Source organism: Jaculus jaculus, chromosome 8 (genome assembly GCF_020740685.1).
Source record: "Jaculus jaculus isolate mJacJac1 chromosome 8, mJacJac1.mat.Y.cur, whole genome shotgun sequence".
Taxonomy (NCBI): domain Eukaryota; kingdom Metazoa; phylum Chordata; class Mammalia; order Rodentia; family Dipodidae; genus Jaculus; species Jaculus jaculus.
In genome coordinates, this window is record NC_059109.1 from 4,475,395 (window position 1) to 4,503,281 (window position 27,887).

Below are 27,887 nucleotides of genomic sequence, written 5' to 3' on the forward strand. Positions count from 1 at the left end.
AAGCCGGGCGTGGTGGTACACGCCTTTAATCCCAGCACTCAGGAGGCAGAGGTAGGAGGCTCTCCGTGAGTTCGAGGCCACCCTGAGACTCCATAGTGAATTCCAGGTCAGGACTAGAGGGAGAGCCTGTCTAGGAAAAAAAAAAAAAAAAGCAGTTTTTTTCTACTCAGGAGGTAGAAAGAAGCAAGAGGATCAGAAGTTCAAGGGTATCCTTGGTTACAAAGGGAGTTTGAAGCCAGCCTGGGATAGATGAGACTGTCTCAAAAGACCAAAAATTAGCCGGGTGTACTGGCATACACCTTGAATCCCAGCACACCAGAGGCTGAGAGTTAGGAGGATTGTCATGAGTTTGAGGCCTGCCTGGGCTAAAGAGTGTGTTCTAGGCTAGCATAGGATAAAGTGAAACCCTTCCTCACAAAAAAGAAAGACAGAAGGAAAGAGAAGGAAAAGGAGCTGAAGGTGAAGTGCTTGTGATGCTAGGATGAGGAGCTGAGTTCACGCCCCCAGCACCCACAGAAAAGCTGCATGTGGTGTTGCACATCTGTAATCTCATTGCTGGTGACACGGTGACAGAAGAATTCTGTGGGTTTGCTGGCCAGTTAATCCAGCCATGTCAATGAGTTCGGGTCTCGTGAGATACTGTGTCTCAAGAAAATAAGGTGTGGGGCAGTGGAAAACACCTGTCATTGACCTTGGACCTCCACAATCACATGCACACGCATGTGCCTATATATATATACATATATACATACACACACACATATACATATGAACATGCACACCATCCACACACAGGAAAAAAGTAACAATAAAAAATATTATTGTGCGGGGGCTGGAGAGATTATTCAGGGTTAAGGCACTTGCCTGTGAAGTCCAAGGACCCCAGGACCCACATAAGCCCGATGCACAAGGTGCCACATGCGTCTGGACGCCTGGCATTCCCAGTCGTTCCTCCCTCCACACTGCCTCTTTCTCTCTCAAATAAATAAAAATAAAACATTTTTTAAAAATTTTTAACTATTTTGCTGTGGTAAACTCAGGATCTTGTCCATGCTAGACAAGTGCTGTTATTGAACCATGTCCCAATCATCCTGTTTCATTATGTTTTTCAAGGTAGGGTCTCCCTCTAGCCCAGGTTGACCTGGATTTCTCTCTGTAGCCCCAGGTTAGCCTTGAACTCACACAATGATCTTCCTACTTCTGCCTTCTGTTCTGAGTGCTGGGATTTAAGGATATCCAGATACCCCCATAGTCTCCAGGTTTATCTCTATAGTCTTCTCCCTCTCTCTCTCTCTCTTGGGACAAGGTCTTACTCTAGATCAGACTGATCTGGAACTCACTATGTGACCCAGGCTGGCCTTCAACTCACAGTGAACCTCCTGCCTTTGCCTCCTGACTGTTGGAATTATATGTGCCAGATTGAAGTCAGGTTCGAATTGCTGGTAGAAATCACCCAACCAAGAGCAGCTTGTGGAAAGAAAAAAAAAAAAGGCTTATTTTGGCTTACAGGCTCAAGGGAGAAGCTCCGTGATGGCAGGGAAAATGATGGCATGAGCAGAGGGTGGACATCACCCCTGGCCAACATAAGGTGGACAATAGCAACAGGAGAGTATGCCAACACTGTCAAGGGGAAACTGGCTATAACACCCATAAGCCCGCCCCCAACAATACACTCCCTCCAGGAGGCATTAATTCCAAATCTCCATCAGCAGGGAACCTAGCATTCAGAACATCTAATTTTATGGGAGACACCTGGATCAAATCACCACATTCCACCCCTTGTCCCCGTAAACTGATATCCACACATGATATAAAATACAATGCAGGGCTGGAGGGATTGCTTAGTGGTTAATGCATTTGTCTACAAAGCCAAACGACCCAGGTTTGACTCCCCAGGACCCACGTTAGTCAGATGCACAAGGTGGCTCACACATCTGGAGTTAATTTGCAGTGGCTGGAGGCCCTGGTGTGCCCATTCTCTCTCTCTCTCTCTGCCTCTTTCTCTGTCAAATAAATAAGTAAATAAAAATAAAATAGGGCTGGAGAGATAGCTTAATGGTTAAAGCACTTGCCTGCAAAGTCTAAGGACCCAGGTTCAATTCTCCAGGTCCCACATAAGCCAGATGCACATGGTAATACACACATGTGGAGTTTGTTTGCAGGGGCCGGAGGCCCTGGAATGCCCATTCTCACTCACTCTTTCTCTCCATCTCTCTGTCTCTAATTAATAAATAAAAATAAGTGAATAAATCAGAAAAAAGATTTAAAAATAAAATATAAAATACAATGTATTCATCCAACTTTAAAAGTCCCCATAATTTTTATCAATTCTAATGATGTTCATACATCCCCATAATCCAAGGTATTTTAGCTGAGCCATAATATAAAAAAATAAACTCAAAACCCCATAATGGCATAGAATAAACATTCACACTGCAAAAGATGGCATTGGGCATAGCAAAGAAACATTCAGCCAATAGAAGATTTAAAACAACCAGGGCAAACATCAAACTCTGTAGCTTCAGATCCAACAACTCTAGCCAGTGAGAAATCTCCACATCCGATAATTCTAACCAACAACAAGTTTCTGGAGTTCCAATTCCACCCCACCAGCTAGGCTACTCACAGTCCTGGAAAACTTCACCAGGGCCAGCAGCTCGCCTTGGCAGCCATTTCATGGTCCCAACATCTCCACTGGGTCTCCACTGCAACCCACAGTTCATCCTCCGGGCTCCATGGGGTCTCCATGCAGGCATCCAGTAAACCTGCTTCACACTGCCTATGGCCATTTCCAAAACACAAGACCGTGTTGCAAACTCAATGACCTTCTCTTTCCTGCATTTCTTATACTCCACAGAACCAGGTAGGGTGCCAATTTGTTAATCCAGAGGGGAATAAAGCAGTCTTTGAAGAACAGGACACTCCTTGAGCACTCAGGCCCCTTCAAAAGAGTCTGCATTCTTTCTGCTGCCTTCCTGCAGGTCAACTGGCCCAATCTCAAAGGTTGTAATCTCTCAATTGCAGCTGAACAGACAACAGTACACCCAAAGATTTTTTTTTTTTTTTCTGTGCCATATCCCTCTGCTCACACCACTTCATTTCTATACAAAGCAACCCTGCACAACTTCTCAGGACACAGGCATAACAGCAAGCTTCCACACAAACTGCTAGCCCAGTCCAAGCAAAGCTCTTTCTCACCCTCAAGAGCCAAACCTCACAGTCCATAGTTCTTACGGCATTCAGGTCTTTCAACTCTGACCAGAATAATCCATCAAGCTGTACTTACAGCACTGCAAGGCATCTCTTAGGCCAAGGTTTCAAATCCTTCCACATTCCTCTTGAAAATCGGCTCCAAAAGGCCAAAGCCACACAGGTGTCTAGCAGCAATCCCACTCCTCGGTACCACTTTACTGTTGCAGTCAGGTTCACATTGCTGGTAGAAATCACCCAACCAAGAGCAGCTGGTGGGGAAAAAGAGGTTTATTTTGGCTTACAGGCTTGACCAGGAAGCTCCATGATGGCAGGGAAAATGATGGCATGAGCAGAGAGTGGACATCACCCCCTGGCCAACATAAGGTGAACAATAGCAACAGGAGAGTGTGCCAAACACTGGCAAGGGGACATTGGCTATAATACCTATAAGCCCTCCAGGAGGCGTTAATTCCCAAATTTCTATCAGCTGGGAACCTAGCATTCAGAACACCTAAGTTTATGGGGGACACTCGAATCAAACCACCACATGCCACCATGTCTGACTAGCCCCATAGTCTCCAGGTTTATCTCTAGTCTTTCCATTTGCATGTCCTCTCTCTCTCTCTCTCTCTTTTGAGGCAGGGTCTCACTCTAACCCAGATTGATCAGGAACTCACTATGTGGCCCAGGCTGGTCTCGAACTCACAGCAATCTTCCTATATCAGCCTCCCAAGTGCTGGGGTTATAGGCTACTGTGCCAGCTCATCTTTTCAGACTCCAAGGCCGCCTTCTCTCCTTTAAAGCACTCCTGGCCTCCCTGTTCCCCAACTGCCACTGTCTACCCAGTCATCTCTCCAGTTTCCTTTGTTGACCAGGTTCTAATTCTAGAGACCTGACTCCTGGCCCTGCTAGAGTTCTGGTTCCAGAAGGTTCTTCCCATGTGTATTGGGCCTAGCTCCCACTGAACATAGGGCAGCAGTGAAGACTTGGGCAAGAGCATGCCCCAGTGCCTGAAGCAATTGGACATCCGCAAGTGTGTGGTGGGCCTGGCCACGGGTGTCGGGGCACTCTACCTGTTGTACAAAGCCATCAAGACTGGCCTAAAATGTCAACCACCACTCTGTTCCAACTCACCTGTCTGCATCGCCCGTGAGTGTCCGGTCCCTGGGGAGAGGGCTCTGCCCCAGGAGGCACCTGCTTCCAAGGCCTCCCCTGGGGGAAGGCCCAAAGGTGAACTCCCTTCAAGTTCCTCTCTCCTTTTCCTTCTCTAATCTGCCTCAGACCCACACCATAGCACCTCAGGCACAGCCCTGCTGAAAAAGCTAGTTTACAGTCCCTGAGTGGTGGACCTCATTTTTTAAAAATGTATTTATTTATTTAAGAAAGAGAGACCAGGGGATGGGGAGATAAAAAGGCAGCCACTGCAATTAAATTCCAGATGCATGTGCCACCTTGTGCATCTGGCTTATGTGGGCCCTGGGGAGTAGAACCTGGGTCCTTTGGCTTTGCAGGCAAGTGCCTTAACCACAAAGCCATCTCTCCACCCAGTAGATCTCATTTTAGTGATCACCAGGACTCATCTGACTGGTTTCCAAATTCTGCACTGACTCCAGCAGCCAGGGTTCCACATTGGCATTTTGGCATCAGCGGCCTTCTGTCCTGCCTTTCCCAGCCAGACTTAAGCGAGAGGGAAACTGGGACTCTCGATCCCTGAGAGCGCACCAGTCCCCAGAGAGCTGCTGGGCTGTCGGGAAAGGCTCCTTCTGTGAGACTGCTCGTGGCCATCTGCTGTGTTGCCCGTGCCACCCAGACTGCAGGGAACACTGCCTGCTACAAGCATATGCCAGGACACCTGTGACAGTAAATAGACAGGTGACGGCATGACAGTGACAGTGCATCACTGGATACAGGCCATGAGATTCACAGTGCGTCACTGGATACATACAGGCCATGAGATTCACAGTGCGTCACTGGATACATACAGGCCATGAGATTCACAGTGCGTCACTGGATACATACAGGCCGTGAGATTCACAGTGCGTCACTGGATACAGGCCGTGAGATTCACAGTGCGTCACTGGATACATACAGGCCGTGAGATTCACAGTGCGTCAGTGGATACATACAGGCCGTGAGATTCACAGTGCGTCACTGGATACATACAGGCCGTGAGATTCACAGTGCGTCACTGGATACATACAGGCCATGAGATTCACAGTGCGTCACTGGATACAGGCCATGAGATTCACAGTGCGTCACTGGATACATACAGGCCATGAGATTCACAGTGCATCACTGGATACAGGCCATGAGATTCACAGTGCGTCACTGGGTACGGGCCATGACACTGACAGTGCACCACTGGATATGGTCTCATGACACTGACAGTGCGTCACTGGGAACGGGCCCATGAGATTCACAGTGCGTCACTGGGAACGGGCCCATGAGATTCACGGTATAACACTGGATATGGGCCCATGCAAATGACAGTGCATCACTGGATATCGGCCCATGAGATTGACAGTGAAATATTGGACATGATGGATTGGCTTAGTGGTTAAGGCACTTTCCTGAGAAGCCTAAGAACCTAGGTTCAATTCCCCAGAACTAACAAAAGCCAGATGCACATGGTGGCACATGCTTCTGGAGTTCTTTGCATTTACTGCTGGCCATGGCATGCCCATTCTCTCTCATAAATAAATAAATAGGCCAATGAGGTTAATAGCACATTAGATATTAATTCATGAGATTGACGGCACATTAGATATGAGTCCATGAACCTGACGGCACATTAGATATGAATTCATGAGATTGGCAGTACATCATATATGAGTTCATGAGATTGACGGCACATTAGATATGAATTCTTGAGACTGACGGCACATTAGATAGGAGTTCATGAGATTGACAAAACATTAGATATGAGTCCATGAGATTGACAATATATCATATATGAGTTCATGAGACTGACGGCACATTAGGTATGAATTCAGGCGACTGACGGCACATTAGATGTGAACTCAGGTGATTGGCAGCAGATAGGCATGGAGCCCTTACGCAGTGCGTACTGTGCAGCTCTGCGTGGGTTCCCGTGTGCAGCCAGAACCTTCTTTCAGGAAAGGCAAGGCAGCTCTGTTGGGAGGTCCTTCTTCCTCCCTCCCTCCCTCCCCATGCTGTCCCCGCTCCCGAGTGGCTCTCGCCTGAGCTGGGCTGGGCTGGCTTTCTAGGCCTGGCAATCGAGCGAGAGCGCCATGGGCGGGACTCGGGCGAGATCCGGAGACTCCTCAACTCCTTGGAGTGCAAGCAGGACGAGTACAGCAGGAGCATGATTCTGCACAGCATCACTCGCTGCGTGTACCTGCTGGAGGCCGAGGTGAGGGAAGGGAAGCAGACACACCTCCTCGCTAGCCTGACCCCTGGACCGGCCAGGCTGCGTCCTGGTACCTAGGCCTCTGGGCGGTGGCAGGAAGAGTATGCCAAGGGGGTCTCTTGACAGTGTGGGGGACAGCAGGCCCAGAACACCTGTTTTCCTTGACTCTTTCATTTCTCCTCCAACACTCTAGGCCTCTGCTTGTACTCCCGATGACATCAATTTGTTGGGTGACATGCTGGATGACCAGGACCCCAGTGTCAGGATACAAGCACTGAATGCACTTAAGGCTTTCTCTGGGATCAGGAAATTCAGGCTCAAAATCCAGGTGAGCCTCGAGGCAAGCAGTGGGGCAGACTGCATGCCTAAGATGACCATCACTGGCTCTTTTCTTCCTGAGGGCAAATAGTCGCATACCAGAGCATGTTTGGGTCTGAAAGCCAATTAGCCATCGGGTTGTGTCATCATCTGAGTTTCAGGAAGATACTAGGATGTTAGTGGCACCTCTGAACCCCAAATAGCTGCAACTTTCTGCAGGTTCTTTGGCACCAGCCGGTTCTCCAACACCAGCTGAGTTCCACACAATTCCATTCAAGCCTGACACTCACAGACCAAAAGTCAAAGGCTCATTCCCTTCATTTTGATGTCACTTGGTAAGTCTGATTTCTGGCCAACTGGTTATGATGTTGGGGTTCCCACAGCTCTCTTTTTAGGCAGGATCATTTGCTAAAATGATAGAAAACGCTCGTGGTAGCTAGTTTATCATAAAGCATACAATTCTTGAACAATCTGACGGAAGAAGTTTGAGGGAGGGTTGTCCCTCTCAGGAAGCAAAACCTAACCCCCCCTGCCCCCGCCTCCAGCCACAGCCATACTCATTTTTTTTTATTTTTTTGTTCATTTTTATTTATTTATTTGAGAGCGACAGAAAGAGAGAGAGAGGCAGATAGAGAGAGAGAATGGGTGTTCCAGGGCCTCCAGCCACTGAAAACGAACTCCAGATGCGTGCGCCCCCTTGTGCATCTGGCTAACGTGGGTCCTGGGGAATCGAGCCAAAGGTTCTGGCTGCACACGAGCCAACGGGTGTTACTGGGACAAAATACCCCATCAGAAGCAATTTATGGAAGGAAAGGGATTTAATTCTGCCTATAGTTCCAGAAGGTAAAATCCGTCAGGGCAGAGAAAGTTTGGCAGGAGCAGGAAGCTAGCTTTAGATGGTCACATCAGCACAGCAGAAGTAGAGAGAAATCAGCACCCAGCTGTGACTCAAGGGCCACCCCTCCAGTGACACGCTTCCTGCGGCAAGTCTCCACCTCCCAAAGGTTCCGCGACTCCAGAGCAGCGCTGCTGTCTGGGGATGCGCGTTCAAGCACGTGAGCCTATGACGCGCGGGCTCTGGGGATCTGAACTCAGGTCCTCCACTCGTAGCAAATGTTTCACCCAGCGTGCGATGACTCTTTCTAGACCCAGTCTATTTTTTCTTTTCTCTCCTTTCCTTTTCTTCTTCTTCTTTTTTAAATTTTGTTTATTTTTATTTATTTATTTGAGAGCAACAGACAGAGACAGAAAGAGGCTGAGAGACAGAGAGAGAATGGGTGCGACAGGGCCTCCAGCCTCTGCAAAAGAACTCCAGACACGTGCGCCCCCTTGTGCATCTGGCTAACATGGGTCCTGGGGAATCAAGCCTTGAACCGGGGTCCTTAGGCTTCACAGGCAAGTGCTTAACCACTCAGCCATCTCTCCAGCCCCTTTTATTCTTCTCGTTTATTTTATTTTTATTTTATTTTATTTTTGCTGGGCATGGTGGCACACACCGTTATGAAAGAGAGAGCAAGAGAAAGAGAATCGGCACACCCGGGCCTCCAGCCACGTGCGTCACCTTGTGTGCATGAGCGACCTTGCATGCTTGCATCACCTTGTGCGTCTGGCTTATGTGGGATCTGGAGAGGCGAGCATGAGTCCGTAGGCTTCACAGGCAAGTGGCATAACCACTAAGCCATCTCTCTAGCCCTCTGTTTTTTGGCTTTTTTTTATATAATTTTTATTTATTTGTGTGGGTGACTGAATGACTGAAGGTCAGAGGACAATTTTGAAGTGTCTGTGGTTCACTTTTTTTTTTTTAATTTTTATTTATTTATTTGAGAGTGACAGACACAGAGAGAAAGACAGATAGAGGGAGAGAGAAAGAATGGGCGTGCCAGGCCTTCCAGCCTCTGCAAACGAACTCCAGACGCGTGTGCCCCCTTGTGCATCTGGCTAACGTGGGACCTGGGGAACCGAGCCTCGAACTGGGGTCCTTAGGCTTCACAGGCAAGCACTTAACCGCTAAGCCCAGTGGTTCACTTTTTTTGAGACAGGGTCTCTTGCCACTGCAAAGGAACCGTGAGACTGCAGGCTTCAGGTGGGAGCTGAGGATTGGGACTTGGGCCAGTGGGCTTTACGAGCAAGCTCTTTAAGCAATGAGTCATCTCCCCGGCCTCAAGCCTGTCAAGGAGTTTTGCTGGTCGTTCATTAGGCAGCTAAACCTAATTCCAACCCTGCCCCTCTCCCTTTTCTGGAGTCCATTTGGAATGGGGCTAAAAATCTCGTTCACCTTGATTAAGCAGTCCTTTTCCTGGTGCTACCTGAGACCCACCAAAGTGGCAGTGACATGACGTGAACTGTTTCCCTGCCTACTGTTTTTATTTTATTTATTATTATTAGTTTTTCAAAGTAGGGTCTCACTCTAGCTCAGGCTGACCTAGAATTCACTATGTATTCTCAGGGTGGCCTTGAACTCACAGCGACCCTCCTACCTCTGCCTCCCGAGTGCTGGGATTAAAGGCATGTGCCACCATGCTCGGCACCTACTTAAAAAAAAATTATTTATTTATTTGAGAGAGAGAGAGGGAGAGGAAGAGGCAAACCGAGAGAGAATGAGCACACCAAGGCCTCTAGTCACTGCAAATGAACTCCAGACGAATGTGCCACCTTGTGCATCTAGTTTATGTGGGTCCTGGGGAACTGAACCTGGGTTCTTAGGCTTCACAGGCAAGTGCCTTGACCACTAAGCCATCTCTCTAGCCCCAGTCCTACTTTTTGCTACTAGTATTCAATGTAAGCTTAGCAGAAAGCAGCTAGCGACCACCATACCACTCCCTGGATGGTCTGCTGCTTGCCATCTTCTCAGCTCAACCTCAATTTTTAAAAGCTTTTTAAAATTTGTATGTGCTTATTTATTTATTTATTTTGTTTGAGGGAGAGAGACAGTGGGTGCACCAGGGCCTTTAGCCTCTGCAGACGAACTCCAGGCATATGTGCCACCCTGTGCATCTGGCTTACGTGGGTCCTGGAAATTGGTCCTCTTGGCTTTGCAGGTAAGTGTTTAGCCACTAAGTCATCTCTCCAGCCCCCAACTTTGCTTTTTTACATCTTTTTTTTTTTTTTTTTTTTTTGAGGAGGAGTTTGGGGCAAAACATCATGGCACCTCCTTATAATCCCAGCATTCAAGAAACGAGAGGCCAGAACATCATGAGCTCAAGGGCAGGCTGGGCTCCATAATGAAACCATTTGAAAAGATAAAGTAGCCAGGCGTGGTGGCGCACGCCTTTAATCCCAACAATGGGAAGGCAGAGGTCAGAGGATTGCTATGAATCTGAGGTCACCCTGAGTGTATTCGAGGTCAGCCTGGGCTAGAAGTAAGACACTATCACAAAAAATTAAAAATTTTTTTAAAAACTTAAAAATTTTTTTTAAAATCAAGGGCTGGAGAGATGGCTTAGTGGTTAAGTGCTTGCCTGTGAAGCCTAAGGACCCTAGTTCAAGGCTTGATTCCCCAGGACCCACGTTAGCCAGATGCACAAGGGGGCGCACATGTCTGGAGTTCATTTGCAGTGTGGCTGGAGGCCCTGGCACACCCATTCTCTCTCTTTCTCTCTCTCTCTCTTGCTCTCAAATAAATAAAAATAAACAAAAATTAATATAAATAAATCAATAAAAATAAAGTCTTCAGGTTTTCCCTTGTTGGACCCCCTGCTTCACCCCAAGCTGGGCTCTTCCAGAATCACCTGGAAAGCCAGTGAAGAGCAAAGGCTTGGGGGCTCCACACTGGGAAAGTCCAGTTCAGTAAGTAGGGATCCCATGGGGGCCTCTTCCCTGGGATCTTTATCCTCTCCCTGCTTCCCCAGGGCCAGCTGCTACACCACATATCCACCTAGGCACCCTAGAGATCCTCTCCCACAGCACACCTGAAAAGGAGCCCACCCCACTTCCCAAGTCAGGCCACCTGGATGGTCTTCCCCCAAGCTCTGTGCAGGAGGTTCAGGGTGGAGATGGGCTGTACTCATTACTTTTCACATACAAAATCCCTGAAAAAAGCCATTTAAAGACAGTCTCCCCCCCCCCCCCCCCCCCCCCCCCCGCACTGAGGCATTTTATTCATTTTATACCCCTGGGGGCGGTGGGGGGGAAATCCCAGGATTTTCCCTCCTGTGTTTTTTTTTTAAATTAATTAATTTATTTATTTGAGAGTGACAGACATAGCAAGAAAGACAGATAGAGGGAGAGAGAGAGAATGGGCGCGCCAGGGCTTCCAGCCTCTGCAAACGAACTCCAGACGCATGCGCCCCCTTGTGCATCTGGCTAACGTGGGACCTGGGGAACCGAGCCTCGAACTGGGGTCCTTAGGCTTCACAGGCAAGCGCTTAACCGCTAAGCCATCTCTCCAGCCCCCTCCTGTGTGTTTTTGTGTTGCTTCCTCCTGGTTCATGATGCCAGCTGAGGTTGTCAGTACAATGAAACCAAACTGACGCGATGGGAGCCGGTTATTCTGCCATTTTGCTTTTTTTCCTAAGCCTTTGAGCCGTGCATCAGATCTGGGGCTGGTCACTCCACACTTGTTGAACCTGCCTGTGAGGTTCCCAGCAACTTGCCCAGCTCTGTGGCCCTCAGTGATTTCAAACTCGCCAGTGTGGCCTTGCTTCATCCTCCCACTTAGAAACTGAACAGCGACTTTGGAGCAGGGCCTGAGAAGGACGTGGCCTTGGCCTCCGTTTTCGGCATTGCTGATGCTCCTGAGAGCTTCGGCTGGGACAGTCCCACACACTGTGATGGCCACACGGAAAGAGGCTCCTTTTGGTTTTTTCGAGGTGGGGTCTCGCACTAGCCCAGGCTGACCTGGAAGTCACTGTGTAGTCTCAGGGTGCCCTTGAACTCATGGTGATCCTCCTACCTCTTGCCTCCCGAGGGCTGGGATTAAAGGCGTGCGCCACCACGCCTGCCCAAAGTGTCCTTACTTCAACGTACAGCTCCAGGTCACTGTCCATCACGGCGTGGCAGAGGCTTGAGGCAGCTGCCCACAGTGAGGAAGCAGAGTGGCGGAGGCTCCTGCTCAGCCAGCTCACCTTTAAAATATACATATATATACACATATTTAGCCAGGTGTGATGACACACGCTTTTAATCCCAACACTCGGAGGTAGGAGGATCACTGTGATTTCAAGGCCAGCCTGGGACTCCAGAGTGAATTCCAGGTTAGCCTGGGTTAGAGCAAAACCCTACCTCAAAAAATAATAATAATAATAATAAATACATTTGCCTCTACTAATAAATGCTTTATGTAGGTGGTTGGGGAATTGAACCTAGCCAGTAGGGTTTGCAAGCGAGCACCTTTAATCACTGAGCCATCTCCCTAGCCTTTATTTACTTATTTATCTGTGTATTGGAGAGACAAAGAGGCAGACAGAAAGATGGTAAGCACTATGGCAGGGCCTCCTGCCACTGCAGACTCCACACATGTGCCACTTTAAGCATCTGGCTTTACGTGGGTACTGGGAAATCAAACTCGGGCCATCATGCTTTGCAAGCAAGTGCCTTTAACTTCTGAGCCATCTCTCCAGCCCCCTAGTCCCTCCTTTACAATTGTTTAAAAATTTTTGTTCATTTTTATTTATTTATTTATTTGAGAGTGACAGAGAGAGAAAGAGGCAGATAGAGATAGAGACAGAGAGAGAGAGAGAATGGGCACACCAGGGCTTCCAGCCACTGCAAACAAACTCCAGACGTGTATGCCCTCTGGCGCATCTGGCTAACGTGGGTCCTGGGGAATCGAGCCTCAAACCGGGGTCCTTAGGCTTCACAGGCAAGTGCTTAACCGCTAAGCCATCTCTCCAGCCCCTCTACCACTTTTTAAAGTTTATTTGCCTGAGTGTATAGGTGTGTGTATCTGTCTATGGGCATGCCAGGTCTTCTTGCCTCTGCAACTATACTCCAAGGGCTTTTGCCACTTTTTGCATTTGTCTTATGTAGACAGCTTTGAAACTGAATCTGGGCTGACAGACTTTACAAGCAAATGCCCTTAACCACTAAGCAATCTTCCCAGCTCTGCTCTCTCCTTTTTTCCACAGTCCAGGACCCCTGCTCCATAGAATGGTTCTGTTCACAGGTAAGGCAGAGCTTCCCACATCAATGAACTTCATCAAGATAACCCCTTACAGGCATGCCCACAAGCTAGTTTCCTAGGTGATTCTAAGTCCTGTCAAGTTGACAGTGTAAACCATCACCACTGGGCTGGAGGGATGACTTAGTGGTTAAGGCATTTGCCTGCAAAGCCAAAGGACCCAGATTCAATTCCCCAGGACCCACGTAAGCCAGATACACAAAGGGGCGCGTGTGTCTGGAGTTTGCAGTGGCCTGAGGCCCTGGCACAACCATTCTCTCTCTGTCTATCTCCTCCCAGGCTGGCTTCAGACTACCTTGGCCTCCCAAGTGCTGGGATTAAAGGTGTGCACCACCAAGTCCAGCTTCCAAGATTCTTAAAAAAAAAACAAAAAAACATTCATAGGCTGAACATATGGTTTAGAAGTTAAGGGATTTGCCTGTGAAGCCTAAGGACCCAGATTTGATTCCTCGGGATCCACATAAGCCAGATGCACAAGGTGGAACATGAGCCTGGAGTTCGTTTGCAGTGGCAGGGAGCTCTGGTGCATCCTTTCTCTCTGCCTCTCTGCCCCCCTCTCTCTCTCAAATAAAAATAATAATAATTAAAAAAAAACTCCAGCCAGCCTTGAGCAGAGGAACAACACGTCTGACATCCATGCTTTCTGGAAATCAATGTGGATTTCTGGGCAGGTGGCTCAGCAGTTAAAGGCTCTCACTTGCAAAGCCTGATGGCCCAGGTTTGTTTCTCCAGCATCCACATAAAACTAGATGCACAAAATGGCACATGCATATAGAGTTCCTTTGCAATGACAAGAGACCCTGGTGCACCCATTTTTTTTTATCTCTTTCTCTCAATAATATATATGCTTTTGTTTGTTCAAGGTAGGGTTTCACTCTAGCCCAGGCACCACCATGCCCAGATATATATATATATATTTGGAGGGGGGACTTTTCAAAGTAGGGTCTCAGTCTAGCTCAGGCTGACCTGGAATTCACTATGTAGTCTGAAGCTGGCCTCAAACTCACAAGGATCCTTCCTCCTTTGCCTTTCGAGTGCTAGATTAAAGACATGTGCCACCATACCCAGCTTTATAAATATTTTTTTTTTAAAAAAGAAAATAGACCAAAGGGGAAAGTGTGTGAGGGGGGAGGTAGGGTATTACCATTGGATATTTTTTTATAACCATGGAAAATGTTATTAAAAATTAAATAAATAAAAGAAAAAGAAAATAGACATGAAGTGTGGGGACAAAAGTTAAGGGGGAAAAAAAAGAGAGAAACACACTTAAGGGAACAGGAGGCTGCCGCAGGTGAGTGAGATATGATGATGGCTTGACAGAGGGTGGTGGAAATGGTAGTGGAGGGAAAGTGACTGGATTTTGAAGGTAGAACCTATAGGATTTTCTGAAAGATTGAAAAGGGGGATGGAGGAGAGAAAGAGATCAAGGATACCACAATTTGTGGCTCCAGTAGCTGTAAGGAGCTCGTGAACAGCGGAGGGAGAGAAGAGAGAACGGGAGCTTTAATGACTGGAGTCCAAGGACGCAGGTCTGAGCTGGAGACGTGAGCGTCATCAGCGTGTGGACAGTGTGTAGTTCAGAGCCGACGGTCTCTCTATGGGAGTGCTGTGGCTGGAGAGGAGGAGGCTGGGCAGAAGAATTAGCAACACAAGAGGAGCCTGGCAAAGGACGAGCCCCAAGAGGGTGGGGGTGGCCAGCTAAGTCACCTGGTGGTTAGAGTTCAAGGTGGGGGAGGATTGTCCCCTGCACTTGGCAGCAAGGGGTGAGGGGTAAGTTGGGGTAGTGGTCGGGGTCACCAGGTAAAAGCGGACCTCCCGTCTCTCCCGCCCAGGAGCACTCCATCAAGGTGCTGGAGCTGATCTCCACCATCTGGGACACGGAGCTGCACATCGCCGGCCTCAGGCTCCTCAACAACCTCCCGCTGCCCGACTTTGTGCACCCGCAGCTGCGCCGCGTGATGCCGTCCCTGATGGAGATTCTGCAGACGGACTACATCCTGGCACAGGTGCTGAGGGCCACGGCTGCGGCTCTGCCCTCCTGACCAGCCTCGCACGCCACCCAGAGGGGAGGGCAGAGGTTCGAGTCTCCTCTGCGGAGGTCCACCCTCGCCCACCTCCTCACGCTTCCCTCCCCCCGTCATCCAGGTGCAGGTCATCCGACTACTGAGCTACCTGGCCCAGAAGAACGACCTTCTCTATGACATACTCAATTGCCAGGTGAGAAAAGCAAAGAAAAGGGGGCTGGAGGCTGGGGAGGATGGCTCTGTGCTCAAAGGCGCTTGCCTGCAAAGCTGTCGGGCCAGGGTTTCATTCCCCAGTACCCACAGAAAACCACAAGCACCAGGTGGTGCATGCATCTCACGTTCATTGGCAAAGGCAGCAGGCTGTGGTGCCAATTCTCTCTCTTTTCTCTCAAATAAATTTTTTTCTTTTTCTTTTCTTTTTTTTTTTTTGTGAGGGGTGGGGAAAGAATTGACACGACAAAGCCTGCAGCCACCGCAATCAAACTCCAGACGTGTGCACCACCTTGTGCACGTGTGCAGCCTCGCGCATGCGTCTCCTTCTACGTCTGCCTTACATGGGATCTGGGAAGTCAAACATGGGTCCTTAGGCTTCACAAGCAAGTGCCTGAACCACTAAGCCATCTCTCCAGCTCTAAAACTATTTTTTTAAAAACAAGTAGCCAGGTGTGCACGCCTTTAATCCCAGCACTTGGGAGGCAGAGGTAGGAGGATCGCTGTGAGTTTGAGGTCACCCTGAGACTACATAGTGAATTCCAGGTCAGCCTGGGCTAAAGTGAGACCCTACCTCGCAATACCAAAAATAAATAAATACACACACACACACACACACACACACACACACACACGGGAAAAGGCTGAGAGTCGTAGCGCACGTCTTTAATTCCAGAACTCAGGAGGCAGAGGTAGGAGGATTGCCGTGAGTTCAAGTCCAGCCTGAGACTACATAGTGAATTCCATATTAGTCTGGGCTACAGCAAGACACTACCTCAAACCCCATCGCCCAAAAAAATTTTTGGAAAAGTTTAACAAGTCTTTCCACAATTGGTAAATTAAAACAAAGTTCATAGGCTAGAGAGGTGGCTCAACAGCTAAACATTCTTGCTTGCAAATCCAGGCTCGATTCCATGTAAAGCCAGATGCACAAAGTGGTGCATGCATCTGGAGTTCTTTGCAGTGACAGAAGCCCTGGTGCACTCATACTTTCTGTCTGCCTCTCTCTTAAATAAATAAATTAATTGATTATTTAAAAAAAAAAAACACTAAAATTCAGGCCAGGTATGGTGGCGCACGCCTTTAATCCCAGCACTTGGGAGGCAAAGGTAGGAGGGTGGCTGTGAGTTTGAGGCCACCTGAGACTACATAGTGAATTCCAGGTCAGCCTGAGCTAGAGTGAGACCCTACCTTGAAAAACCAAAAAAAAAAAAAAAACCAACCTAAAATTCATGAGTGTGTGCTTCATGTGAATAACATAATTCAGCCACTAGCATACTTAGAATGTTCTACAATTATGAAATATATATTCTTCATAAACACACAAAATATTTACAAAAATTAACCAAATACTGTCTTAAAATTTGGTGTGCTGGGTGTGTGGTGCACACCTTTAATCTCAGCACTCGGGAGACAGAGATAGGAGGACTGTCGTGAGCTCAAGGCCAGCCTAAGACTAAATAATGAATTCCAGATCAGCCTGGGCTAACACAAGACCTTACCTCAAAGACAATGTGTCCCAAGGAATTTCCCAGAATCTTTATTATCATCACTCATGTTTTATGATCACAATGTAATGAAATTGGAAAACTGAATTATAAATCGTGAGGGCTGGAGAGATGGCTTAGCAGTCAGGTGCTTGCCTGTGAAGCCTAAGGACCCCGGTTCGAGGCTCGATTCCCCAGGACCCACGTTAGCCAGATGCACCAGGTGGCACACGCGTCTGGAGTTCGTTTGCAGTGGCTGGAGGCCCTGGCGCGCCCACTCTAACTCTCTCTCTCTCTCTTAACAAATAAATAAACAAAAATAATAGGAAAAGGATTTTAGAATTTGCCTGGGATTTCATCCCCATCCTTTCCCCACGCCCACACCACAGGTCCACTCCGACTTCCTAAACCTGTTCCAGTCCGCGCAGCCGGGAAGCCTGCTGTTTGAGGCGCTGGTGTTCGCCGAGCGGCTGAGCGAGGGCCGGAACGTGCCCCACTACCGAGCGGTGAAGTGGCACTACCACGAGCAGTCCCTCCACGAGACCCTCTTCGGCGAGGAGTCCAGACTGGCCGACCGGCTGCTCTCCCTGGTCATCCACCCGGAGGAGGAGGTTCAGATCCAGGCCTGCAAGGTCATAGTCAGCTTGCAGTGTCCCCAGAACCTGGGGTCCCGATCCTCCTCCTGCCATCCCAGCCATTCCTACTTTAAAAATGGGGAATAAAATTAAGGAGAAGCAACGTGTGAGTGTGACGGAGGGCCAGGGGCCCCCTGCAGCGTGGATGTGACTGTCCAGAGCTGGGTGGAGAGGCCATCCGACGGGACTGCTGCCCAAGCCCTGACCGCCGGGACCAGCCTTCCCAAGCCCAACCTACTTCCGTGTTTGGGAGAACCTCTTTCTTGCAAGCAAGTGCCTTGACCACTGAGCCATCTTTCAAACCCCCATAGAATTCTTTTTCTTTGATGGCAGGGCGGCGGGGCGGGGGGGGGGGGAAGGTTCGAGGCAGGGTCTCACTGTAGCGCAGGCTGACCTGGAATTCACTACGTAGTCTCAGGGTGGCCTCGAACTCAAGGCGCTCCTCCTACCTCTGCCTCCCAAGTGCTGGGATTCAAGGCCTCATGCCCAGCTCATATAGAATTCTTTTTTTCTTTTTAAATGATTTTTGTTCATTTTTTATTTATTTATTTGAGAGCGACAGACGCAGGGAGAAAGACAGATAGAGGGAGATAGATAGAATGGGCGCGCCAGGCCTTCCAGCCACTGCAAACGAACTCCAGACGCGTGCACCCCCTTGTGCATCTGGCTAACGTGGGACCTGGGGAACCGAGCCTTGAACCGGAGTCCTTAGGCTTCACAGGCAAGCGCTTAACTGCTAAGCCATCTCTCCAGCCCTCATATAGAATTCTTTATGAAGCATCTGGAAGGACCACTAGGGTTTGAAACCTTGAAAACCAGAGCAGAGGTATAACCTAAAATCACCCCTTTGAAGTCTCTAGAAACAAAAAGGTTGTGAACTAAACGCGGTCTTCCCATTCATTGCCTTTTCTCTCTTGTTCACACACGGTGTTATATCTGAGTCCTTACTGGGAAGCACACTTAGTGGTGGCCACTGCTGAAGAAACTTATGGGGCCCTGGAGAGATGGCTTAGTGGGTAAGGCACTTGCCTGCAAAATCAAAGGACCTTGGTTCGATTCTCCAGGACCCTCGTAAGCCAGATGCACAGAGGGCGCATTCGTCTGGAGTTTGCAGCGGCTAGAGGCCCTGGTGCGCCTATTCCCTCTCTCTCAAATAAATAAGTAAAATAAAATAAGACACTTATGGGATAAAACTTAAAATTGGAGCTCTCTGCAGTCTGCTATTGTTCAATTTAAGAGGCAGAACATGTTGGTCTTGCTGTGGAGTCCCAGCGTTCTCCAAGAGCAAGGTTTGATTCCCTCCCTCCCTCTCTCTCTCTCTCTCTCTCTCTCTCTCTCTCTCTCTCTCTCTGTCAGGTGGTTTGATTCAGGTGTCCCTCATAAACTCAGGTGTTCTGAATGCTAGGTTCCAGCTGATGGAGATTAGGGAATTAACACCTCCAGGAGGCAGTGTATTGTTGGGGGCAGGCTTATGGGTGTTATAGCCAGCGCCCCCTTGCTAGTGTTTGGCACACTCTCCTGTTCCTATTGTCCACCTGATGTGGGCCAAGGACTGATGTCCACACTCTGCTCATGCCATAGCTTTCCCCTGCCATTGTGAAGCTTCCCCTTGAGTCTGTAAGCCAAAATAAAGCTCTTTTTCCCACAAGCTGCTCTTGGTTGGGTGATTTCTACCAGCAATGCAAACATGACCACAACACTCTCAAATAAATAAAATATTCTAGAAAATAATCTTTAAAAAAACTAAGCCTAGGGGCTGGAGAGATGGCTTAGTGGTTAAGGTACATGCCTATGAAGCCTAAGGACCCAGGTTCGATTCTCCAGGTCCCACATAAGCCAGATGCTCATAGTGGCACACGCATCTGGTATTCGTTTGTAGTGGCTAGATCTAGCAGGTGGAAAAGAACTCTCTTGGGCTGGGGATATAGCTCAGTGGAGGAACACTTACTTGCCTAGCCCTGTTTTTGAGCCACAACACTGCAAAAATAAATAAATAAATAAAATTAAAAATAAGTAAATAGGACTGGAGAGATGGCTTAGCGGTTAAGCGCTTGCCTGTGAAGCCTAAGGACCCCGATTCGAGGCTCGGTTCCCCAGGTCCCACGTTAGCCAGATGCACAAGGGGGCGCACGCGTCTGGAGTTCGTTTGCAGAGGCTGGAAGCCCTGGCGCGCCCATTCTCTCTCTCCCCCTCTATCTGTCTTTCTCTCTGTGTCTGTCACTCTCAAATAAATAAATAAAAATAACAAAAAAAATTAAAAAAAAATAAGTAAATAAAAGCACTTGCTGTGAAAGCCTGACAAGCCGAGTTCAGATACCCAGAACTCACGTAGAGGCAGCTGCAGAGACCTGGCAGTGGGAGGCGGCCTGGGAGAGTCCCAGAGCTTGCCAGCTGCTCTGGTGACCGCTGCGGCAAAACAACTAGAGAAACCCTGTTTCCCACTAGACGGATACAGCAGAACTCTGACGATGCACGTCCAAGACGGGGTGGGGCGTCTGCGGCGGTTTAAACGTAAAACGCCCCCCATAGACTCGTGTGCTTGTGAGTGGTGGAGCCTCGCGGGAGGAGCTGCGTCACTAGAGCGGCCTGGTGACCTCATAGCCCAGCCCCCCTCGCCAGCGCCCACCCTCTTACTCCTCCCCCCAGCCACGGTGACAAGACGTGATGTCCTGCTGTTCCCGCTGTGGCCAAACCTCCCCTCCTAACTGTGAGCCAAAATAGACCCTTTCCTGCCATCAGCTGCTGCCTCTTGGAGGTTTTGCTCCAGCAGCAACAAGGTCACTGAAACAATGTCACTATGAAAAGAAAAAAATAAAATAAAATAAAACCTCACAGGCCAGGCGTGGTGGCGCACACCTGTAATCCCAGCACTTGGCAGGCAGAGGTAGGAGAATCACCGTGAGTTCGAGGCCACCCTGAGACTACATAGTGAATCCCAGGTCAGCCTGGGCTAGACTGAGACCCTATCTCAAAAAAAAAAAAAAAAAAAAAAGAAAAGAAAAGAAAAGAAAAGAAAGAAAGAAAACCTTAAGGCTGGAGAAATGGCTCAGCGGTTAAGGCGTTTGCCTGCAAAGCCTAAGGACCCAGGTTTGATTCTCCAGGACCCACGTAAGCCAGATGCACATGGTGGCGCAGGCGCCTGGAGTTCCTTTGCAGTGGCTAGAGGTCCTGGAGCACCCATTCTCACCTACTCTCTATTTCTCTCTTTCTCCCTCGCTCTGTCTCTAATAAATAAATAAAAATAAATCTTAAAAAAACAAAGAAACAAACAAAAAACAACATCACTATGTATTTGTATGAAGGGTGAATGAGTAGATCTAGTGAGACTCACCCTCCACATCCCAGCCATCCCAGCCAGAATGACTCCGTCTCGCAGCAAGACAGTCTAGTTTTAGCCATTTCTGCGGGCCAGACCCAGCAACACGGAGCCTTTCATTCTTCCCAAGGCCACAGAGTGTTTGCTGAGCCCCACAGAATCCCTGTACGAACAGCGCATAGCTTTCCCTGAGTCGGCTTCACTCACACCTTTCCTTGTCTGAGCCTGCACCTGCTCTCAAAGCTCAGGTGTAAGTCGGTTCTGCTGCACCCTTACGGCTTGGGGTGGATGCGGGCTCTTTGGGTAAATGGGGTTTGGCAGCTTTGGGGTGAAGGAAACCATCCTTCATTATCCACTATTGCATAAGTAACCTTCTTTGAACTAATTCTATTTATCAGGCTGGGATTCTACCAGTCATTCTTTGGGCTGCCAGTGTCACCCCAGTCCAGGGGGGAGACACTTCTTCTTGTAAGATTCCTTAGTAAAGTCTCAAACACAGGGCAACAGAGACAGTCAGAATGTTCACAGTGGGCGGGGTACCCCAGCCAGGTGGACTCAATTGAGTGGCAGAGTAATGGTTGGACCACAAGGGGGCAGTGGAGTCAATTGGATGGATCCTAACTAGCATTTGAAAAAGAGGAAATAGAATTTAAAAGAGAGAGCTGGAGGGCCAGGCATGGTGGAGGGCGGGTCTTGGTGGCACACGCCTTTGATCCCAGCACTTGGGAGGCAGAGGTAGGAGGATCACCAAGAGTTTGAGGCCACCCTGAGACTACAGAGTGAATTCCAGGTCAGTCTGGGCTAGAGTGAGACCCTACCTCAAAAAAGCAATAAATAGGGCTGGAGAGATGGCGTAGTGGTTAAGTGCTTGCCTGTGAAGCCTAAGGACCCCAGTTCGAGGCTCGGTTCCCCAGGTCCCACGTTAGCCAGATGCACGTCTGGAGTTCGTTTTCAGAGGCTGGAAGCCCTGGCGTGCCCATTCTCTCTCTCCCTCTATCTGTCTTTCTCTCTGTGTCTGTCGCTCTCAAATAAATAAATAAATAAAATAAAAAATAAAAAAGCAATAAATAAAATAAAATAAATAAGAGAGAGCTGGGTGTGGTGGTACACATCTTTAATCTCAGCACTTAGGAGGCAGAGGCGGGAGGATGGCCGTGAGTTCAAGGCCACTCTGAGAGACCACATGGTGAATTCCAGCTCAGCCTGGACTAGAGTGAGACCCTACCTTGGAAAAAAAAAAAAAAAGAAGTCCCAGGGCACCCATACACACACACACGTGTGTGTGTGTGTGTGTGTGTAATAAATAAATAAATACAATAAAAACACCAATATTGTGCAGGGTGGTGAAACTTCAGCTCTATGCACAGTTCCACACATTCTGTGTATATTTATGTGATACACTCATACGTATATGCACATGTATTTACATTGGTAATGATCAAAACAGCAACTGGCGTGACGCCACAAATGAACTCCAGAAATACGTGCTACCTGTGCATCTGGCTTTATATGGGTGCTGCGGAATCGAACCTGGGTTGTTAGGCTTCACAGGCAAATACCTTACCCACTAAGCCATCTCTCCAGCCCTTCAGTTAAACTTTTTAAAATGAGAGTGATTTTTAAATATTTTTTATTTTTTAGAGGGAGAGAGATTTGACACACCAGGGCCTCAGCCACTGAAATCAAATGCCAGGTGCTTGTGCTGCCTAGTGGGCATGTGCCACCTTGTGTTTACCTCACCTTCATTCATCTGGGATCTGGAGAGTGGAACATGGGTCCTTAGGTTTCCCAGGCAAATGCCTTAACTGCTAAGCTGTCTCTCCAAACCAAGAGTGATTGTTTTTGAAGACATCGGATGTTGACTTCTGGCTGCACCATAATGTGCACACACATACAAACTGCCTCACACACACAAGTGTGCATACACACACCTACAAGAGTTTGGACCCTGACTGTGGAAGCAGGGAATTCTAGCATCTCCTTGAATTCCCCGCCCTCCCTGGCACATGACCTCTGGCCAACGGTCTGTGAGTGGACAAGGCACACATCACACCTGGTGGAGGCAGTTGTGTCTGTCAGTTTGCTTGTCAGCCAGCAGCTGGAGAGATGACTCAGTGGTTAAGGTGCTTGCCTATAAAGCCTAAGGACCTGGGTTTGATTCTCCAGTACCCCTGTAAAGCAAGATGTGCAAAGTGGTGCATGTAGCTGGAGTTTGTTTGCAGTGACTAGAGGCCCTACATACCTATTTTCTCACTCTCTGTCTCTCTCTCATAAGTAAATAAATAAAATATTTTAAAAGAATGTACAGGCCAGATTTTTAGGTGGCCTGGCCACAAGATGGAAGAAGATTGATGCTCCAAATCAGGGTTCACCAGTGGGAATTAATTGTATGATTTTTTTCTCTTCAGACAAGGTCTTAAGTAAATCAGGAGGACCTCAAACTCACTAAATAACTGAGGATGTCCTTGAAATCCTGACCTGATCCTCCTGCCTCCACCTTCCCAGTGCTGGGATTAAAGGCGTGCATCATCACGCTTGGTTGGGGATCCAGCCCAGGGCCTTACACATGCTAGGCAAGCTCTCTGCCAACTCAGCCACATCCCTAGCTCCCGGGTAACTCCTTTTAAAAAATAGTTTACTTGAAAGAGGGAGGGAGAGAGAGCTCACGTGATAAAGAATAGGCATGCCAGAACCTCCAGCTGCTTGTGCATCTGGCTTATGTGGGTCCTGGGGACGCGAACCTGGATCCTTTGGCTTTGCAGGCAAACTCCTTAACTGCTAAGCCATCTCTCCAGCCCCTGGGTAACTCTTTAAAATAAAAGTTTGGGCTTGGAGAGATGGCTCAGCAGTTTAAAGTACTTGTCTGCAAAGCCTGAAGGCCGGGGATTCGATGCCCCAGTACCCACGTGGGGTCAGACACACAGAGTGGCACATGTGTCTGGAGTTCCTTTGCGACAGCTGGACCTCCTTATTTACTTACTCAGTCTGTCTGTCTCTCTGTCTCTCTTTCTCAAATAAACTTTACAGTTTAAAACTTTAGAGTTATGGGCTGGAGAGATGGCTTAGTGGTGAAGCGCTTTCCTGTGAAGCCTAAGGACCCCAGTTCGAGGCTCGATTCCCCAGGACCCATGTTAGCCAGATGCACAAGGGGGTGCACACGTCTGGAGTTCCTTTGCAGTGGCTGGAGGCCCTGGCGCACCCATTCTCTCTCTCTATCTGCCTCTTTCTCTGTCTGTCTGTTGCTCTCAAATAAATAAAAATAAACAAAAAAAATATTTAAAATAAAACTTTGGGGCTGGAGAGATGGCTTAGCGGTTAAGCGCTTGCCTGTGAAGCCTAAGGACCCCGGTTCGAGGCTCGGTTCCCCAGGTCCCACGTTAGCCAGATGCACAAGGGGGCGCACGCGTCTGGAGTTCGTTTGCAGAGGCTGGAAGCCCCGGCGCGCCCATTCTCTCTCTCTCTCCCTCTATCTGTCTTTCTCTCTGTGTCTGTCGCTTTCAAATAAATAAATAAATAAAAATTAAAAAATAAAACTTTGGAGTTACTCCACATAAGGTTCCCATGGCCACACAGTATAAGTAACTATTTGTCCTGAGAGGCAACGGCAGCTGGTAGGACAGCTTGTGACCATTGACACCCACACTCTGAGCTGCCCCCGAGGTGACCAGTTTATCCTGCAGCTCCTGGGGACACCGATGTCATCCAGGCCATGGCCACCGCCCTTGTGCTGCTCGCAGGGGTCCTGATACCCAGCTTGGGCGACGTCACAGCCGTGGAGAACAAACTGGTGAGCCGACAGCGTCCCCAACTTCCCCTGGTGGTGAGAAGGTCTGGCTGAAAGGACAGAGAGGCAGGAGCCAGTCTCCCTTCACCGGGGCTTTCGGTCCCGCAGGTGGTGGGCGGGGGGGGGGGGGCGGGGGGGGTGCATACGGGGACACAATGACACTTCCAAACCCTGGTTAGCTTTTCCCTGAGCCTGGAGATCTGACCACCCTCCCCCCCTGGCCCAGCACAGCACAGCACCCCAGTTCTGGGCTGGCTGACCCTCCCTCAAACCTTCCCTGCCTGCTGTCTCCCCCTCTTTTACTCCCCTCCTCCAGCCACAGTGACTCCCCCCGCCACCCTGCCTGCCTTTCTGTCTACTCCCTGTTGAACTGGGGACCCCGGGACTCTTCCCCCAGCCCTCAGCAGCCTCTGGGAGCAGGGAAGGGACAGCGCAGGTTGCTAGTCCCCCGCCCCTGTCCCTTTTGCTCCCCCAGTGCTACTTGGGGGAGGGACCCAGGGAAGGCTGGGATCTTCGGCAATGCCAGGAACTCTCCCCCATCGTTCCGCATGGATCGCCAAAGAGCTGGCGGTGACTTTAGGGGCTGTCTCCACAGAACATCGGGGACAGGTGTTCCCACCACACCGAGTGCCTCAGTGCCTGCTGCCTGCTGGACTTGGACAGAAGGGGCGCCTTCTGCTCCTCCAAGGCCGGAAGAGGCATGTCGTGCTTGCCCCAGGTGAGGCTCTAGCATGATGGGAATAACAACATGCTGCCTCCGTCCTTGCCTCCTTCCCTTCTTCCACGGCAAACTCCTCCCTGCCACCCTCTGAGACGCTGTCGACTCCTTGAAGGCCTCTCACGCCCTGGGCTCACCTGGGCAGAGAAGCTACCTCGCCAAGTAGGCGTGCCATCTGTCAGCTTCTCTCAAGGGGGAGGGTGATGTCACAGTGCTTCGTGAAGCTTCCATCTCCATTTTAGTGATCGTACATGGTAGATGCTCGACAAATGCTCATCGAGCCGGCCGCGGCGGCTCGTGCCTATAATCCCAGCTCCAGGGGGTTGAGGCAGGAGGATTGCTGGGAGTTTGAGGCCCTGCCTCAAAACAACAACAACAAAAAAAAACATGGCTGGAGAGATGGCTTAGCAGTTAAGATGCTTGCCTGTGAAGCATAAGGATTCAGGTTCAATTCCCCAGGAACCACATAAGCCAGATACACAAGGTGGCACATGTGTTTTGAATTTGTTTGCAGTGGCTGGAGGCCCTGGTACACCCATTGTCTCTTTCTATCTGCCTCTTTCTCTCTTTCTCTCAAAATAAAATAAATAGAATATTAAAGAAAAGCAGGGATGGAGAGATGGTTTAGCCATTAAGGCACTTGCCTGCAAAGCCTAACAACCCATGTTCGACTCTCCAGATCCCATGTAAGCCAGACACACAAAAGGTGAGGCAAGCGCAAGGTGGCATATGCCCACTAGGTGGCGCAAGTGTCTGCCGTGGCTGAGGCCCTGCAATGCCAATTCTCTCTCTCTCTCTCTCTCTCTCTCTCTCTCTTTCTCTCTCTCTCTCTGTCTCACTCTTAAAAACAGGCAGTTGTGGTGGTGCACTTAGGGAGGCCAAGGTAAAAAGGCTACTGTGAGTTCAAGGCCAGCCTGACTATATGAATTCCAAGTCAGCCTGGGCTAGAGTGAGACTATACCTCAAGAAAAAAAAAAGCCAGGCGTGGTGGTGCACACCTTTAATCCCAGCACCCAGGAGGCAGAGGTAGGAGGATCACCGTGAGTTCGAGGCCACCTGAGACTGCATAGTGAATTCCAGGTCAGCCTGGGCTAGAGTGAAACCCTACTTTGGGAAAAAAGAAAAGGGAAAACAAACAAACAAACCTCAAATGTTTGCTGAATGACTATCTCCGAGCTGGCACCCCTGAGGCAGGAGAGAGTGGGGTGGGAGTACCCCAATCCCCATCTCTCTGCCTCAGTGACCTGCTTGCTCTGAGGCTCAGGGCACTGCAGGGTCAGGATATCAGCCTTGGCAAGGGACTGTCAAGCAAAACTAGTGCAGCTTCCTTGAGAGTAGCTGGCATGAGGCCCCAGTCCTGGCGGGGACAGTGCCCACTCAGGCAGGACATCATTAGCTGGTAGACCGCAGGCACAGGATGTCTGGCTCTGCCTCCTTGGCCCTGGGTCCAAACCCTTCTGGGGAGGACGGTCTGGTCTCCGTGTTTCGGTCATGAGAGCTGACCGGAGGCTGAAGAGTCTTTTTTTTTTTTAGTTTTTTTGGTTTTTTCGAGGTAGAGTCTCACTCGAGCTCAGGCTGACCTGGAACTCACTATGTCGTCTCAGGGTGGCCTCAAACTCACGGTGATCCTCCTACCTCTGCCTCCTGAATGCTAGGATTAAAGGCGTGTGCCACCACGCCCGGCTGAAGTGTATTATTTTTTAATTTTTAAAAATTTAATTCATTTATTTATTTCAGAGAGAGAAAGAGACAGAGAGAGAATGGGCACGTAGGGCCTACAGCTACTGTAAATGAACTCCAGACGCATGAGCCACCTTGTGCATCTGGTTTACATGGGTCCTAAGGAATCAAACCAAGGTCTTTGGCTTTGGAGGCAAATGCCTTAACCGTTAAGCCATCTCTCCAGCCCTGAAGTGTGTTTTTGACTAGAGACACTTGATATGCTTTGTCTTCCCTCTGCAACTCCATGATGAACTGGGTTACCATCCTCTTCCCCCACTTGACAGATGAGGAAACTGAGTCACGCAGGCTCCTCACTTGCAGCCACGCAGCCATATTGCCCTGCCCTGCAGTCACACGCTGCTGTGGTGCCACACCCCTTGGGCACAGCTCCCTCTGGCACTTACACTCTGCCCTGTTCCCCAAGAAATGTAGATTCCTCCCTTCTTGCACCCTGTGACTCTTCCTCCAAACCTCCCTTCCTTGCAGACCAGGGCGGCCATCAATTTCATATGTCCCTGCAGAATGGGCTTGACATGCACATCAAAGGACATGATATGCCCCCGCCGGTGCCACCTGATTTAAAGGACTCAAGCTGCTGGCAGCTCCCAGCCTCCTGGGGCACTGGGGACTCAGCCTAGAGCACTTCTGGTTCCTGACCATTAAAGTCACTTCCTGGCTCTCGCCTCTGTCTGTACTTTTTGGCGGGGTGGGGGTGTGTAGGGGGGCACAAACAGGAAGGTGAGACAGGGAGAGCTTTTCCACAGCTACTGAGGGGATGGGGCAGGCAGGGCACCAGAGAGAGACTTGCCAGGAATTGGTTAATCGAGAGGTGCGTTGGAGGAGCAGGGTGGAGGGATGTGCCCGGGAGTGTGTGTTGGGGTGCCTTGTGTGGGGAGCTGGGACTGGCTGGCTGTATCTGAATACTGTCTCTGTTCCTTTTTCCTTGGGCGAGCATTGAGAAAGAACGGGGACTCTGGGCTGGAGAGATGGCTT

General features: G+C 49.4%; 1 protein-coding gene across 1 annotated transcript; it reads left to right on the top strand.

Moving 5' to 3' along the window:
- The first annotated feature begins 19,822 nt into the window (after positions 1 to 19,822).
- On the top strand, positions 19,823 to 27,476 carry Clpsl2 (colipase like 2). Its single transcript, XM_012952467.2, has 4 exons — positions 19,823 to 19,895; positions 24,351 to 24,457; positions 25,050 to 25,172; positions 27,381 to 27,476. Exons 1-4 carry the CDS (start codon positions 19,823 to 19,825, stop codon positions 27,474 to 27,476), a joined length of 399 nt encoding a protein of 132 aa, XP_012807921.1.
- Positions 27,477 to 27,887: the final 411 nt, after the last annotated feature.

Excerpts from the sequence above, each read along its gene's own strand:
- Clpsl2 (XM_012952467.2), top strand. The coding sequence starts at position 19,823 with ATGCACGTCCAAGACGGGGTGGGGCGTCTGCGGCGGTTTAAACGTAAA. Across the intron at positions 19,896-24,350 it reads CCCCATAGACTCGTGTGCTT|CTCCTGGGGACACCGATGTC; the intron begins GTGAGTGGTGGA and ends TTTATCCTGCAG. Across the intron at positions 25,173-27,380 it reads GCATGTCGTGCTTGCCCCAG|ACCAGGGCGGCCATCAATTT; the intron begins GTGAGGCTCTAG and ends CCTTCCTTGCAG.